This window comes from Zalophus californianus, chromosome 16 (genome assembly GCF_009762305.2).
Source record: "Zalophus californianus isolate mZalCal1 chromosome 16, mZalCal1.pri.v2, whole genome shotgun sequence".
Lineage (NCBI taxonomy): Eukaryota > Metazoa > Chordata > Mammalia > Carnivora > Otariidae > Zalophus > Zalophus californianus.
Window position 1 is genome coordinate 45,524,461 of NC_045610.1, and position 16,516 is coordinate 45,540,976.

The following is a 16,516-nucleotide window of genomic DNA, read 5'->3' on the forward strand; positions in this document are numbered from 1 at the left end:
TGGGCCTTTGCCCTGACAGGACAGGAGAGAATGGAGGAGGAGGGTGGTGGAGGGCACTGGCCGCCCGGAGGGACCCTCAGGCTCCATGGTCTGTGCGTCGTGGGGACTGAGGTTGGGAGGATCAGAGCTGAAAGGCAGGGTGGGTGAGGGCTCCGTGAGGTTAAGGCAACCCCACTGAGAGCCCTCAGCATCCCTCTGTGTGCTCAGTGCAGAGCACAGAGGGAAGAACAGGAGTCCCAGGGACCATCCAGAGTGGGAGAGAGACGGAGCTCACTTGGGGCCAAGGCCACCTGGTCAGAACTGGGGTGGTGCCTGTGGCTCTGAGGACGTCCAGACCAGTTGTGCGCTGCAAGGGCCCCAGGCGGGACAGAAACCAACCAAGAGCCGAAAGATTCCCCCACCCCTCCCCTCGCCCATCATCCAGAACCTTGGGCTGCAATATTTCAGGTGGCCACTAGATGGCAACAGAATGCTGCCTGTCTCCACGCTGGAGCACTGAAGACTGTATTTTTAAAATTCGTTATATTTAGTGACAGAGTCCCAGTTCTCGTTGTAAAAAGCACACAGAATATTTACGTGGAATAAGTTAAGTCAGCTTGTACCTGGTATAGTCTGCCTCTCCTGGATCAGGGCCAGGGACTCAGCTGAACCTGAGCTGAGGTGCCAGGCCCTGCAGAACCAGGTTGGGACCCTTCCCTGGGACAGCCCTGTAACTCCCAGGCCCTCTGGGCACCTCTCCCTGTGCACAGCATCTGTATCTCTGAACAATCTTGTGTAAATGCCATCATTTTAGAGATGCACCAGGTATGTCGACTCCAGTGGAGCCAACCTGGGCCCAGCAAGCACCAGGCTATGCTGGAGACAGGCTTTGCCAGGGACGGCCGGTGGACACTGGGCCAGCCTGGGAGCTCCTGGGGGGAGGAGTGGGCCATCTGGAGTACCTTGAGAGCTCTGAGCCCACACCGAATCAGATCAAGGCCCAGGGAGCCTTTGGGACAGCTTCACGTCCTCAAGGAAATAGACAAAACCAAAGTGGAGCTGTCCTCAGCCCCGCCCCACCCCAGCCTCTCCCCCTGGATCAAACCCTGACCGCAGGAATTTCTCCCTTGACTGTGAGTCCCCTGGATCAAAATTCGGAGCTCCGAAAACATTGTTCTTTCCTTTGATGAGGATTTTCAGTGTCTGCTCAGAGCTGAGGCTCAACATCCTACATGTTGCTCTAGCCGAGAAATTAAGTTTCTGGATTCCAGTTTCAATGCCAACCCTTTCATCTCCCTTATGTAAATCTAACACTCTGTAAAGGGTGTTGACTTTATCTGACGACTAACAGTAATTCAGGTCTGCTTTGTAAATATCCTTATGTCTACTGCCAAATCCCACAAAAAAAACTTGTTGCCTTTTGTGTGGGATTGGAACGAGAAAAAGCCACATAAAAAAAAAAAGTCTACGTACATTGCAGATCTTGTTGTTGCTTAATGTCGCCAAATTCATTTGGTGAAGTTCTTAAAAGGGTTAGTTCAGAAAACAAGGTTATCTTCCTTGAAAAACTGGCAAGTTTTCTTTGTGGGATAAAAAGAGTTAAGTAGCTCCTCATGTTTCCCGTTTTGCCTTGGCTTCCAGGAAGCTCGGAGTTCAATATCATGTACAGTCTCATTGTCAGTCCTGATGACCTCTCCCTCTTTGACCATTATCCTTTTAATTTTGTTGTGTTAATATCTGGTGTGTTTGCGTGTGTGTGTTTTCTAATACTAGACTGCCGCAGTGCCTTTGTGAAAGCAGGCAAGTCGGCTTCTGGGACTCAACCAGTGGAAAGGGATGAGTAGAACATGATCCCCACAGAAGGAGTTCAGGTTCGACTCCTTAAAATCTGAGGATGGCATGAACTAATTCAGAGACATTGTGTGCCGAGGGGCAGCGGCAAGTCTTTGAGAAGCAGGGTGAGAAAGCCCGTCCCACTTGCTGCTCCTGCTCCAGCCTGGGCTGAGACACGGCCACTGCATCTCCTTGCCACCAGAAGAGAATTTCCGCGTCCCCCGAGAGTGAGTGTCCTTGTACTTGGTGTATGAGACACCCAGCTTGAGGGAGCTGGGGCAAAGCTCTGTTGTCACGTGGGGAGCCTGTAGTTATGTCCTGATTGTGAGAAGGTTGCTGAACCTCTCGGGACCTCAGATGGCCTCCTCATCACGAAGTTACGGGCATGGAAGGTGAGGAAGATGATGTGGAATTAGAAATTTACCCAACCTCTAAATGAGGAGTGGTTTTTACGTTTAAAAACCAAAGAAGAGGGGTGCCTGGGGGGCTTTGTCAGTTAAGCATCTGACTCTTGATTTCAGCTCAGGTCATGGTCTCAGGGTCATGAGATCGAGCCCCACCTTGGGCTCCACATGGGGCATGGAGCCTGCTTCAGATTCTCTCACTCCCTCTCTTAAAAATAAGTAAATAAATAAATACCAGAGAAATGACAAAGGAAGAATCTGAGTCTATAAAGGTATAAACATTCGTAGAAAAAAATACATCTACCAGCAAAAAGGGGGCAAAGGGGCAACATCGTAATAATAAAAAAAAAAAAATGCAGAATAAGCCAACAATGCAGTCCCATTTATTTTAGTGAAAGAAAGCAAACCAAGTCTTTAAAATGCCCGACGTTGGCAGCCATGTGTCGAAACGGACTTTCTTGATGGTGTCCACAGGGTAAATTAATCCGACCCCTTTTGGAAAGCCACTTGGAGAGTCGTATTGAGAATTTTTAGGATATTTATAACTTTGACCCAGAAATTCTACTTCTGGGACTCTGCTGTGAAAATAATCTATAATATGGAAAGAACTCCTTGCAAAAAGATGTTCGTGGTGAGACTTTCTGTTATTTAAAATAAGTATCTGATCACACAGATGTCAAAAAATGGAATATGACATATTATTTAAAATAGTGCTTTTCGTGACTGTAGATAAGACAAGTGCTTAGAAGGTGATGGTACTTGATAAAGCAAGATATAGAAGTGTGTGTAAGTAATTACTACCCTTATATGTACATGATGGTAGTTTTATTTATAGATCTGTGACTTCAAGGGAACAGAACGAAAAGTGATTGTCGTGTTAGGGTGGTGGGAAAACTTTTGTGTTTTTTGCTTTTTTTAAAATATATTTTTCAAAATCATAATGTTATGTTACTTTTCTAATGAAAAAAAATACATAGCTTTTTATTTTAAAGGAACAGAGAAGAGAATGAAAAAGGGGGGGCAGGTGTGTGCTTCCCTAGTGTTTTGATCCAGACCAGTGAGATTAGGGGAAAAAATGGGATGGGGTCCAAGAGAAGATTACTCTGTATTTTGTCAGGCTGAGGACATCTAAAAATGATAAACATGATCTGCTACCAATGTAATTTAATAACCAATAATTTAATAAAGGAAAGGCCGTTTTAACACAGAAAAGTAGGATGGACAGATTTTGCCATCATGTCCTCGTTTCCTCATTTTGCGGAGGACCTGCGGCCCCCCCTTGAGGGCTGGCTCTGGCTCTGGGGTCAGGGCTTGGGACCCTTCTCCCCGCCACGAGCCAGGCCAGGGCTCTGTGACTCCTGCAGCCACAGCTGCCCTCACGGATCCCGAGTCTCCGGAGCAGGGGGCCCCCGCCCGCCGTTCACAAAGGCCACAAAGGAGGGGTTGGTGCCATTTCCTGAATTTCAGAGAGCAGTGCTGGTTCTTACTGGGGAGCTCCGGCTCTCCAGCTGGTGGCTGTTCTCAGTGGGGAACAGGGACACTGTTTCCAAGCAGGGAGCTCCTGTGGGGAGAGACCCCGGGGATAGAGATGTTATCACTGCTTAGACAGACCAGACTCTCCTCCTCTCTGCCACGGTTGTCTGTGTATTTCAGTTTTTAGAGAGATTGAGTAGAAATCAGTCACTGCTAAAACAGGGATCTCTCGCGCGGAGGGGGGGCTGGATTCGTCTTTCTCTGTAGAGCCATCTGCGTCCCCCCTGAGAGGAGAGGTCAGCGATTCGCAAAACTCGCCAAGCGTCCGAAAGAAGCAACCGGGGGAGCCTTCCAGAAGCACAGAGACGGAGATTCTAATTCTAGGTCCGGGTGGGGTCTGGGATTGAAAGAAAAAAAAAAAAAAAAAAATCTGGTGATTCCAGCGCCTCCCAGGCTTGAGGGCAGCCACAGAAAGCTCTCGTGAATGTTCTGGTGGGCCTGGTAGGTGTGTGAATGAGGACACAGATGGGACTTTGTATTTCTTTGATTTATTCATTCAGTTACATAATTGAGCACATCTCACTCCATCCCAGCCTGGTGGACACTCAGCTGTGGCTTATAGGCCTCCGACGTGCTCTGGGGGGGCCTCGGTGATGCGAATCGCCTCGCGGTGGATGTGCTTTCTAAACCCAGCACTGTAAAGTGGAGCCCGTCACCCACAGTTCTGGAATGCCTTCCTGGGGCAGTTCCCCTGGGACGGTGTGACTCAGACCCCCTGCCCTCAGCCTGGGGCCTCGTCTCCCCGCCTGGAAGCCAGACAGGGGAGTATGTTAGTTCAGAGCAGATGGAGCTGGGCGCGGTATGTCACTCATCCTTTTTTCTGGCTATCAAAGGTGCAGATAATTAATAAGAAGCTGGATCTTAGCAACGTCCAATCCAAGTGTGGCTCAAAGGATAATATCAAACACGTGCCAGGAGGAGGCAGTGTGAGTACGCTCACACTTTCCCTGCGCCGTACTGCGGTTTGTAAGCAGCAGCATGGGTGTGGACACATGCGAGACATTGCAGAGAATAAACCATTCTCCGGTTCGGGGTCTGTCTGTGGCCCCACTACCCGTAGCCCAGGCTCCCCGCACGCGTGCCCACTGTTCTAGGAGGGCTGCCCCAGCATCCGTGGGTTCCCCGGCCTGTGCAGGCTGCAGGGCCGGTAAAGGGAAGATGACCAAGCCCCTCTCTGTCCCAGACCCAGAGGCCAGGTCCTCACCGCATAATAGCCCTGGTCGGCGCCACCCACCGCCCACCACAGGCTCCTGGAAGCCCCACAGCCTGTGTGAGGTTGGGCTGAAGGTGGCAGTGCCGGGGACTGGACTCTGTCACCTCCTCCCCTGTCACCGGGGCAGGTTCACTTTGACAGCCCTGTGGACAGCTGGTCCACCTAGGCTGATAAGCAGACACGACGTCTTCCTGTCCTACTGCAGGGCAGGAGAAGTCCAATCTCTGCCCATGTTTGTCTCCTGCATTTGCAAGGGATGAGCAGGTCCCTAAGCCCGGGCTCGAGTGTAAAACCAGCCCCCCCACCCCATCGGCAGAGTCAGGTGCAAAAGAGCCCCAAACAGTGCACCAGGGGACCCTACCTACAGCAGTCAGGGATTGACAGAGAAATGCGGCTTTGCACCCTTTTAAATTTGGCTTCCTCCAAATGTCCTGGGGGCTCCTGGTGTTCCCAGTGGGTGAGGGCCTGAGATTTGGGGCTGGCATCCTCACTTCTCACCCATCCACTCGGTCAACTCTGCTGTTACCCTCCGGCTGCTCCGTGGCCACTCACAGTGGGGACGTCTGGAGGTGGGGCGCCCCTTCACCCCGGCCCCCTCCCCCGCCTCTCGGTTGGCTGGCAGCCCACCTTTAAACACACCGCAGGAAGAGGGCTGAGCCCCTTTGAGGTCCCCTTCTCCCTCCCCTGCCCCGAGTGGGGGACGGTTTCTGAGAGCAGGGATCTCACTCCCAGCTGGTGGTGCCAGGGGGAACGTGGTAGCCCCGGGCAGGCTTTCCCTCCAGAACATGCCCAGCCCGGGCCCGCACCCCTGCATCCAGCCCGCCCCCCCCCCCCCCCCCCCCCCCCCGCCCCGCCAGGTTTATTCTTGCAATGTGCTGCTGAGCACCTGGATCCCGCCACTTGTGCCCGGGACTAGCGTGTGCTTTCCCGCTGCTGCATGCGCTTCGGTAACGCTTCCCCACCGGTGCCTGCTCCGTGTCCCCTTTGTGTCCCCGGTCCCCGCTCTCCCATCCCACTGCTCGCAGAAGCCAAGAGAAGGTGTGGGGACCAGCCATGCCCCCCGGGCTCCAGGTGGAGCGCGGGTGGCTGTGTCAGCTTTGACTCCTGGTGCTCTGGTGTCACGGGCTCTGGCCGAGGAGGAAGGCCACGTGCTCTCTGCTGTGACGCCGGTCTGGTCGCTGGTGGCGGGTGTGCGGGGCAGGCCGAGTCTGTGGGGTCCAGGGGGCCGCAGCCGGCAGACCGCTCCTCCAGGTATGAGTTTTGGGGAGACAGTAGCTTCCCATGGCTGTTGGCAATGCCCAGGGCATCAGGGGACTTCCTCGGGGGCGAGTGCGCGCGCACACGCACACACACACACACACACCCGTCTGGCCTGCGCTCTCTGCCCGTCTACAGCCAGCCTATAGGACCTGGGAGGCCCAGGATTTCTCAGGCTGGCCCTGAGCATGGTCCTTTGCAGCAGGAGCCTTCACAGAAAGCGCTTCTCCTGGTGGAAGGTGGCTGGGGGGCTCCAAGCAGTTCCAGGTGTTCTGGGGGCGCTAGACCACTGGCCTGGGCCCCAGCCTCTGGCTGGCTGCTCTCCCTTCCTGAGCCTGGTGGTGACTTCCCAGCAGGCAGACCGTGCTCCTTGTCCATCTCGGGATCCTCTCCGCCTCCTGGCTGGCTCTGGGCTCCTCTCCAGGGCCTGGCCTCCCTCCCCCAGCCTCCAGTCTGCCTGACCTCCCCTGCCCTGGCTCCCGCCCTCAAGCAATACTTTTCCCTCTGCGGATCCAGATTGCTCCTTCTCCACGCCTCCCCTCCACTCCCTGTTCCCTCGTCCGGGCTGAGGGGAAAGAAGGAAGGCTGGCTCACAGCATTGACTTCCCTCTCCCTCATGCCAGGAGAAGCCCCACAGCCCCTTCCCCGCCTCTCGGCGCCCCGCGCAGCACGCGCTGTCTCCCAGGCCGATGCCCTCAGAATCGTTCCTTCCCCACCTGCTCACCCTCACAGGCGCGGGCTGCCTCCCCCACACAGCCCATGGGCACCTCTCGGCCTCAACTCTCCATCAATAAATGGCAAATGCCAGCATGATTTTCATTAATTTGGAATTGTTCCAGATGATTTAGACAGGAGTTGATGTCCCCCTTTTTCTGGCTCTTTGGCTCCAGGCCATCTATCTCCTGGGTCACTCCGGGGGCAGAGAGTAGGAGCCAACTCTCCACTCCATGGTGACTGGCCGCTTGTACCCACAGGTGGCTCACACAGGTGGCTGCTGGAGGCTCTGGGAAGTGTCCATCAGTGGCCATCCAGGGACCCCCCCCCCAGCCATGCCTATGCGGCCGAGGTGGGGGGGGCGGAGCCTGTGGATGTGCCCCTTCCAGGGAGCTGGGTCTTGAGCTGGGATTGGTGGGCCACTGGGGGGCTGTCACCCCCTCTGGAGGGTGGGCGGTGTGGCCAAGCCACATGCTGGGCCCTCGGCTGGTTCTGAAGAGCCCTGAGGTCTCCCCTACCTGTGTGTGTCCCAGCGGGTTCCTCTGTGCTGCCTGCCCAGCTCCTGTCGCTTTGCTCCCTGGGATACAGAACCGAAATGTCCAGGACACTGTGTGTCCAGGTGCTGGCTGGCTCTTCCCACCGAGTTGCCAGATGGCTCTGGGTCCCGCTTGCTGTCACCGTGCTCGCTGTGGGGCTAGGGTTGGTGGGAGGCTGTTCTGGGAGAAAGCCCACCCATCAACCCTGCTCTGCCCGCTCCTCTCTGAGGCCCAGTGACCAGCAGACCTAGCTTCCTTGCTTTTCCAACAAGATTTTCTAAATGTGGCACAAATGGATCGTGCTGATCCCTTCTTGCTTTGTCCCCACTGAATGTGATGTCCGTGTCATGTCAGGGAAGAGGGACCGAAACCAGCGGTGCGGGCCCTGCCCCATGACAGAGTCTCCCTGTTTACCCCTGAGGGACGGAGGGCACTCCAGTCCCACAGTTACTTTGTGACGACCCGACTCCCCGCGGGGCAGGGTCGGCAGAAGTCCAACGGTACATTTTCCCACCATGGCGAGGGTGTGTTCCTTGGGGCAACAGGAAGCACTGTCCCCAGCAGGGCCTGATCTGATTGACACAGCTGCTTTTCATGGTGTTCCGCCCACAGTGAAATCATCCTGTTTTATTCTTTGTCTCTTGCTCATCCTCTCTCACCTCCAGGTGCAAATAGTGTACAAACCAGTGGACCTGAGCAAGGTGACCTCCAAGTGTGGCTCATTAGGCAACATCCATCATAAACCAGGTAGCCCTTGCAGAAGGCGGGAAGGGGGGGAGGGCAGGACCGGCCACGGGTGGCGGGGGGCTTCTCCTGAAGTGGCTGGGAAGGATGCAGGGGACGGGCTGGCAAGGGGAGTGTTGGAGTTGGGACTTGCTGGGCCCCTGGAGGGGTGGCTGCCCTGTCTCGCTCCTCAGCCAGGCGCCATCCTGGCCAAGGCAAAGCGAGGACAGAGGGCAGATGCTGGGCCTAAATCCTAACTCGTGGTTCTCGGAGCGGGTGCACGTAGGGCCTCTGGAGCTGGGGGAGGGCCTCATCTGGCTCCCGGAGGCTGGCTTGTGGATTGTTCCAGTTTGGTCCCTGGCCGACATGGCGGGGGTGGAGGGGCGACACTTCACCAGCCATTGCCATGCTCCTGCTGTGACTTTAACAGAAAATACTGTTGGCGCTCTGCCATGCTTACCTTTCTCCTCCCCGTCCCACACCGTGTAGAAACCAGAGCTATCTGCAGATTTCTCTCTGCAGTGATGGGAATATTCTCGACCTGCTCTGTCCAGTATGGTAGCCACCAACCACGTGTGGCTGTTGAACACTGGAAATGTGGCTAGTGCAGTTGACGAAATGAATTTTTTTTTAATTAAAATTTGAGTAGCTACACGTGGCTGGTGGTTACTGTATTGTCCAGCGCTGATCTAGAATCTTAACTCCTGCCTGGGAGTCCAGAGCAGGGGCTTCTGCCTTAAGCCCGATTTCCGAGCAGAATCTTTACTTGAAGTGTTCCCGTGGGGGGAGAAGGTTGGCAGAAACATAGTCCCGAATGTGTCTCATCAGGTTCTGGCTTCACTGGGACATGTCGTGGGGGTTTAGTCTCTCCCAGTGAAAACCATCCCTCACCTGGTGTCATCATCCTACCATGCTGGGAGCAGCTTTCTTGGGTGGCTTTATCCTTTCTCCAGAAAGGAATGCTGTTTGTCTCTTCCTCAGGCTGTGTCCCCCATGCTTGGGCTCGGCACCTAGTGTCGGAGGAGGGAGAAGGGTCAGGCCCCTTCCTCGGTTAGGGTGCATTTTGCCATTTAGTTTCATTCCGAGATCTCGCAGGGCTGTGCCTTACAGGATGTTGACATAGAAGGACTTCACTTTTTGGAAGTCAACCAGTTTAGAGTGTGGAACCGTTCCTCCCGGACTGAGCTGTCATTGACCTGTGCATTAAAGAAAAAGGAAGTGTTTGTTGAGCAAATATTGGATGCACACCTTGATGAGAGAGATGGAGCAAACAGTTGTGAAGCCCTCTGGAAGGGCTTACTTGGGCCCAGCGCACCTTCTAAATGAAGGATAGTTTTACCTACTCGGAGAGACTGGCGTCTGCCTGGCGTCACGTGCTCCACCCTCCTTCAAGGCGCGGTGCCCTGTGTGCATTGTGTTTCAGGGGGTGGCCAGGTGGAAGTAAAATCTGAGAAGCTGGACTTCAAGGACAGAGTCCAGTCGAAGATCGGGTCCCTGGACAACATCACCCATGTCCCTGGCGGAGGGAATAAAAAGGTAAAGGGGGCAGGGCAGGGGGAGGCTGCATTTGGATGTAGCTGTGAATGGAGTGGGGTGGACAAGCCTGGTCCAGTTTTCCAGGGGAGGAAAGCTGGGGGGGCCTGTCTTGATCGGCTTGATGTGGATTCTCAGCAACCCCCAGGACCGTGAGTCTCGACCTTCGCTGCCCGTTGCGGTCACCTGGGAGCTTTACCAGATTTGATGCCCGGGCCCGACCTGGAGACTCTGATGGGTCTCAGGTGCCACCTGGGCACCTGGAACTTCTAAAGCCCCCAGGTGATTCTGCCGGGCAGTTACAGGTGAGAACCGCTGTCCTCGGTGACAGCACTCGGCCCCGTGGTTGGCAAGCATCCGCAAAAGGAGGTAGCCAGCCCCAGAGCCCACCCCAGCCCACCACGAACAAGTCATGGGAACACAACCTGATTTTCTAAATGGGTCACTAGGCAGTTAGAGCAAAACAGTGCTGCTGAAATCCAGGTTCGGGCGGAGCCCCTGCCTGTCTGGCATGGAAACGTCCACGGGGAGGCTGCCGGTCCGAGGATCTCGGCGACCCCCGCAGGGTCTTGAGCCTCCGGGTCTCACTGTGTGAGCACGGGGGAGGGAGACACGGGGGTGCGTGTGGCCCTGAGCAGGCTCCCTCTGGGCTCATCACAGGACGTGGGCTCGTGGCTGCACGTTTCCTCTTTTGCAGAACTGCAGCCAAAGTGCCCTCTGGGGGGTTCCCACCCACGCCTGCCATGAAATTCTGGAAATGGCTCATCTACCAGTTTGTGGTGCCTCCCAGCGGCTGACAGAGCTGTGGTGGGAGGAGCAGGGGGGGTTCCAGAATGGGCACAGACTCTTGAGACCTGACCCAGCATGAGAAAGGGTGCTGCCCGAGGTGGCCCGGCTGGTTGGAAGTGGCAGCCGGCACAGCACGCTGGGCGGGGCGGCAATGGGGAGCCCCCAGGGCCAATCGGAGCCCCCCTGCCCCCGGTCTGGCTCATCGCCCGGCCTTCTCGATAGACATACCCCATGTTGTGTTGGAGGTGAAAGCCCAACAGTGCAGTTTTGGAGAAGCACCTCCTGGGATAGCTTAAAGCAGAGGCTGCAGACTCAGGCCTGGGGACACACCTGACCCCCAGATGAGCTCCCTGAAGGGTGGGGGGGCTGGGGCGGACGACAGGGTATGGGCCCTTGGATGGCCGTGTGCTCTCTGGCTCCCCACGGTGCCCCATGCGGTCCCCCCCCCCGACCCCAAGGTGGACCGGAAGAGGTTCCCGAAACTCGGCTTCCGAGGTGCAGGAATACTTCTCTGTCCCTGGGTCCCTCGTCAGAGAGGGTCCTGGAGGCTGTGTGCCTCAGGGGAAGTGAGGAAGGGCCCAGTTCTCTGGGGCTGTGGAGAAGGTTCTCGGCAAAAGCCCAGCGGCTCTGCTAGCTTCTGTCACCAGTCCCCTTCCTGGTTTAAGGCCTGGGCATTGCTGACTCCCTGGGTGAGGGAAGGTCTCCGCCCATCTCTGGAAGCTTCTATGTCCTGAGCAAAGCTCTGGGTTTGACTCTGCTTGGAGGTGTGACCCTGGGCAGGATGGGCAAGTGCTCTCGGCTCATTTCTCCATCAGCAAAATGGACGGAAATATCCACATCCCAGGGTGGTGGGGAGACCCACATGAGACCATGTTCTAGAAGGTTCCTGGTACTTTGTAGCCATCTAAGAATGTGAGTCAGAGTCAGGCCTGAGTGTGAACTTCCGTTTTAACTCACCTCTGTGCCGGCTCAGAAAGGGTGGGCCTGCCCACCCCCCAGAAGACAGTGTCGTGATCCCAGACAGTCCCCTCGTATTTGGTCCCCCTCGTCCTGACATGATGAGCAGAACTGCTGACGCGTAGTGGAGCACAAGACCCCTGCCGCCAGCGCTGCTTCCAGTTTGGGAGATTTGGGGACATTTCCAGGACCCTATCACTTTTTTCTACAAGGCACCAACACTAATGCTCTTATCAAAGCTCACGTCCCCACGGCCTTTCGAATGCGGTGATACCGAAGGGCTCTTTTTGCAAAGCACTGCACCAAAATGGACAAAATAAGCGTAGAGCTTACATGGGAGCCTGGTTTCTCGTTACACCCACATTCAAGCCCCCTGCAACGGGGACTCTTCACCCCATGGTCCACGGACTCCTGAAATCACGTGGAAGAATTGTGGGTGGGTAAGCGCCTGCCTGCCTGTGTGTACATTTTCCTGGCTTCACCGGATGCACAACGGTTCCAGGGTCCAAAAGAGTAGGGAATTCCTGTGTCCACCACTTCAGGGCTTATCCGGAATTATTACGAACTGCTCACATCTCTAGCAAATGCTTTGGGTGTCCCAGGCATCCTGTGGAGCAAAGACCTCTGGACTCCTGGCTATGTCATCGTCTCTGTACTTGAAAAAGGACTTCCTCACGTCAGGATTTCTAGCCCACTTTTAGGGCTGCCCACAGCTGCTGCCACCTCCAAACCCCCCATCACCAGCGAGGGGGAGGAATGTGTGTGGCTCATCGCCAGCCAGCAGTGACTCTGGGGATGTCCCTTACGCCTCTCCGGCTCCTCCTTCATGCTTTTTATTATTTTTTTTAAAGATTGTATTTATTTATTTGAGAGAGAGCGAGCACAAGCGGGGAGGGGGGGTGGGTAGACGGAGAAGCAGACCCCCCGACGAGCAGGGAGCCCGATGCGGGGCTTGATCCCAGGACCCTGGGATCATGACCTGAGCCGAAGGCAGACGCTTCACCGACTGAGCCACCCAGGCGCCCCATCCTTCACACTTTCATTTGCAACTTGTTAGTGTCTATAAATCAAATGCACATGCCTTTTGACCTACCAGCCATTCTGCTCTGAGGATACATTTCCCCGCGTGTGAAATGCTGTGCACTCGCGGGTGTTCAGACACAGCGCTCTTTGTGATAGGCAAAGGTGGGGACAGCCTGGGGAGCAGGTGCATTTTGGTACAGGGCAACGGAATCCACGCCGCCGGCAGCACACATCGGGGAAACCGGGTGCCGATAAAGGAAGGTATTAGGTCGAAACACCGAAGCGTAAAGCGTGTGGATATTGTCACTGTGTGTATTAAATATACGGACACACTTCCTACATCCCACGTACTTGTGCACGTGTGGGCATCTCTGGAAGGACACACAAGAAACGAACGCCGGTCACTGCGTCCGGAGAAGGGAAGCGGGTGGCCGGCAGGCAGGTGACGTGCGAGCCGTGCGCAGGTGCCCCCTCCGGGAAGGTGATCACACAGCCCCCACCGCCACCACCACGGCTCCCTCCCACCCGGGGCCCGTGGGCGGGCCGGGCTTGCCTGCCTTTCTGTGGCTTCACTCGCCCTCCCTCGCCTCCTCTCTTGCAGATTGAAACCCACAAGCTGACCTTCCGGGAGAATGCCAAAGCCAAGACCGACCACGGGGCAGAGATCGTGTACAAGTCGCCTGTGGTGTCCGGGGACACGTCTCCGCGGCACCTCAGCAACGTGTCCTCCACGGGCAGCATCGACATGGTAGACTCGCCCCAGCTCGCCACGCTAGCCGACGAAGTGTCCGCCTCCCTGGCCAAGCAGGGTTTGTGATCAGGCCCCCGGGGCGGTCAATAATCGTGGAGAGGAGAGAGTGTGGAAAAAAAAAGAATACTGATCTGGCCCTTCGCCCTCTGCCCTCCCCCAGCTGCTCCTCACAGACCGGTTCATCGGTTAATCACTTAACCTGCTTTTGTCGCTCGGCTCTGGCTCGGGACTTCAAAATCAGTGACGGGGCAAAAGAGCAAATTTCATCTTTCCAAATTGATGGGTGGGCTCATACCAATAAAATATTTTTAAAAACATTTAAAAAGATGGCCACACCCAACATTTCCTTGGGCAATTACTTTTGATTCTTTTTTTTTCCCCTCTGAGTAGAGGGAGGAGAGGCTCTGAAAGCTGCTTCTGGGGCATCCCAAGGGACTGGGGGCGCCCCTGCTCTGCCCCATCCTGGGGGTGTCACAGAGGCAGCGGCAGCAACAAAGGAGTTGAAACCGGGGTGCCATGTTGGAGCCGCAGGCAGATGTCACCCTTGTTGGGGGTGGGGGCGGGGGGGAGGGGAGGGGAGAGGAGAGGCTGGGCGGGGTGGGGGCAGAGGGCAGAAGGGAGAGGTGGGAGGGGGTGAGAGGTGCTCGGTGGGGAGGAGCCACTGTCCTCCGCCTGGAAGGGCAGCAGGAAGGGCCAACTGTCCCTGCCGCCCGCAGCAAACTTGGACCAAGTAGCCTCCTGTGCTTGGTGGCCCGGGGTCCGCTGCGGGCCAGGGTGCCACCCTCTGGAGAAGGGCTCCGGTCCCTCCCACACCGTGAAGGGACGGTTGGCGGGAGGGTGGCACCCTGCGATCACTTCCTCAGAGAAGCCTAACCTTGATGTCCCCAGTGCTGGCCTCTTTCTCCCTCCCTGCAGGGTGGGGGTCCTGAGCTGAGGGGCTTCCCTCGGCCCCACGGAAACCCCGCTTTATTGAGTTCTGAAGGTTGGAACTGCAGCCACGGTTTTGGCCACCTCACCGACCTGGGACTTTAGGGCTAACCAGTTCTCTTTGTAAGGACTCGTGCCTCTTGGGGGCATCCGCCTGTTCCCAAGCCTGGGCCTCGGGCATCTCGGGCGCGTGCGGGAGTCCGGCAGGTGGGTCCTGAGCCTCCTGCCCCTCCCACGGCCACTGCAGCCACCTGTCCCCCCTCCCCCCGCCATGCCCGTGTGTCTGCTGTGCGGAGCCCAGTCACTGCCTGTCCCCCTCCCTATGTCACGCTGTCCCGAGTCCCCAGCCTCACCACGGCCCTTCTCAGACATTGGATACGGGAGGCACCTGCCCTCCTCTGCGGGGTGTGAGCGAGTGAAGGCGAAGCCCGGGCACACGGTGAGACCTTGGTCTCTTGGCTTAAGTTCTACTCACCAGCTGGTGCGGCCCCCACGAAGCTGACGACCTTCCTCAGTTCCTTACCCCCACCTCTCCTCACAGACGTGGGCCAGGATGGGCTCAGCGATGACCCAGGATGTTTTTGCCTTGTTTACTCGGGGAGCCTTTTCCTCCCAGAGGGCCTGGCCCCCTTCCTGAGCTGAGCTGGCAGCGGGTTGGCTGTCCTGGTTCCAGAGGTGGCACCTGGACAGGCAGGCGAGGCCCCCAGGGCAGGACCACACTGCCTCCCCCCCCCCCGCCCCATGTCCCCCCACTTGAGCCCAGGCTTGTGACCGCCAGCCTCTGAGAGAGCCCCGCCACCGCCCGACCTCCCCCGACCATGCGGACGCCCCGGAAGGGGAGCACCCCCCTTGGAAACGGTTCGTCCCCCTGCCCAGCTGGAAGCAGTGCCGTCTGTCCTGCCGCAGCAGCTGACATATACATAGACGTCGCCTTTCCCTCCCCGTCTGCACCCTGTCGCCTTGTAGTCGGATCTGTTTATGCTTGGATTCACCAGACTATGATAATGAAAAGGAAAAAAAAAAAAAGGACGCATGTATCTGGAAATGCTTGTGAAGAGGTTTCTAACCCACCCCCGCGGGGGTCCTAGATGTCCCCCCCCCACCCCCCACACACTGGGGCTCGGCTCCAGGGGGCCAGTGTGGCTCCACCCTGCTGGGGCCTCCGGACTGGAAAGGCTTTCACAGCACCTGGGACCCAACCGAGACCAGATTGTGACATCCGAGGACCCTCCGCTCCGAGGAAGGTCGGGAGCTACGGCGCCCCCTCGCGGCCCCGCCGGGGCTTCCCTTTGTCGGGGCGGAGAGCGCGGCCGGCCTGGTTGGCCGCAGGAAGATGGCCCTCTCTGGTCCCAGCAGCCCTGAGAGAGGGTCTCGGAATCCAGTGCCAGCCGGGGAGAGGCCCGCAGCCCCTCCTCACCCTGGGGTCCCACCGCAAGCTGTCCCCGCGCCTGCGCGGACGGCCGGCGCCGGGGGAGCCCTGGGAGCCCGAGCTGCCCGACTGCAGGGGGCTGACGAGTCGGAGACACGTGGCCCAAAGCCGCGGTCGGGGCCCCGTCTGCCTCCACGGGGGAAAAGGGAACCGCCTTTGTAGAGAATCACTGTAAACAAATTCGGCAACCTCGGGCCCAGGCTCCGGCAACCCTGGGGGCTGCTGGGAGTCCAGGGCCGGGCGCCTCTGCAGCCGGGGTTTCCGTGCAAGGAATCATCTGGGCCCAGAACCGGCCACCGTGAGGCTCTCCACCGCTTTGAGTCCCAGCTGTCCTTAGAAGGGTCCTGAGGCAGAGAAGGGAAATGGAGTTCACGGTTGGTAGCCCTTGGACACGCGGCCCCTCCTCACTGCCAGGGCCTCGGGCTGCCCCTTTCTGCAGTTGCTGAGCCCTGCTCTTCCATACCTTATTCTGAGGGCCTTGCTAGAGGGCTCTGGGCTCTCCCCGGTGGGACGGACTATTGGGGGTGGCCTAGAGATCATGGTTTAGGGTGGGAGGGTCAGTGCTGCCAGGGGGACTGCAAAGGGATGCTGGCTTGTGACCCTGAATGAGGACAATCCCCCTCCCCCAGCCCCCCAGGGCTGGGCAGTCTGCCACCCCCATCCCCCCCACCTCCATAGTCAGTGTCCCTCGGGCGTCCCAGACAGGCTGTGCTGTTTGCCTGGTCCCTTCGAGCCCTCCACTAAACTTATCAGTAGTTCCATTTAACTTGACTTCAATGCGGAGACTGTATCCTGTTTGCTTGTCGTGCTTCTGGGGGGAGGGGGGAGGACCCTGTAAGATAGTTACCGCGGGCAGAGGGAAGTCTTGGAGGGCAGCAGTTCAACCGCCTTGTAACCCTTTTCTTCAGATCAGCC

The 16,516-nt window shown here is 57.1% G+C and overlaps 1 protein-coding gene across 17 annotated transcripts in view; it reads left to right on the top strand.

Annotated features, from left to right (window-relative positions):
* Positions 1-13,582, top strand: part of MAPT (microtubule associated protein tau) — a 96,970-nt gene extending 83,388 nt beyond the window's left edge. For 11 of the 17 annotated variants that reach the window (XM_027626378.2, XM_027626382.2, XM_027626383.2 and 8 more), the window contains 4 exons: positions 4,583-4,675; positions 8,135-8,216; positions 9,616-9,728; positions 13,096-13,582. In XM_027626378.2, the coding sequence (XP_027482179.1) occupies positions 4,583-4,675; positions 8,135-8,216; positions 9,616-9,728; positions 13,096-13,311 (504 nt within the window). In that variant the 3' untranslated portion in view covers positions 13,312-13,582. The remainder of the gene's footprint in view (positions 1-4,582; positions 4,676-8,134; positions 8,217-9,615; positions 9,729-13,095) is intronic. The other 6 variants (XM_027626380.2, XM_035724652.1, XM_035724653.1 and 3 more) reach the window with 1 other exon arrangement.
* The last annotated feature ends 2,934 nt before the right edge of the window (positions 13,583-16,516 follow it).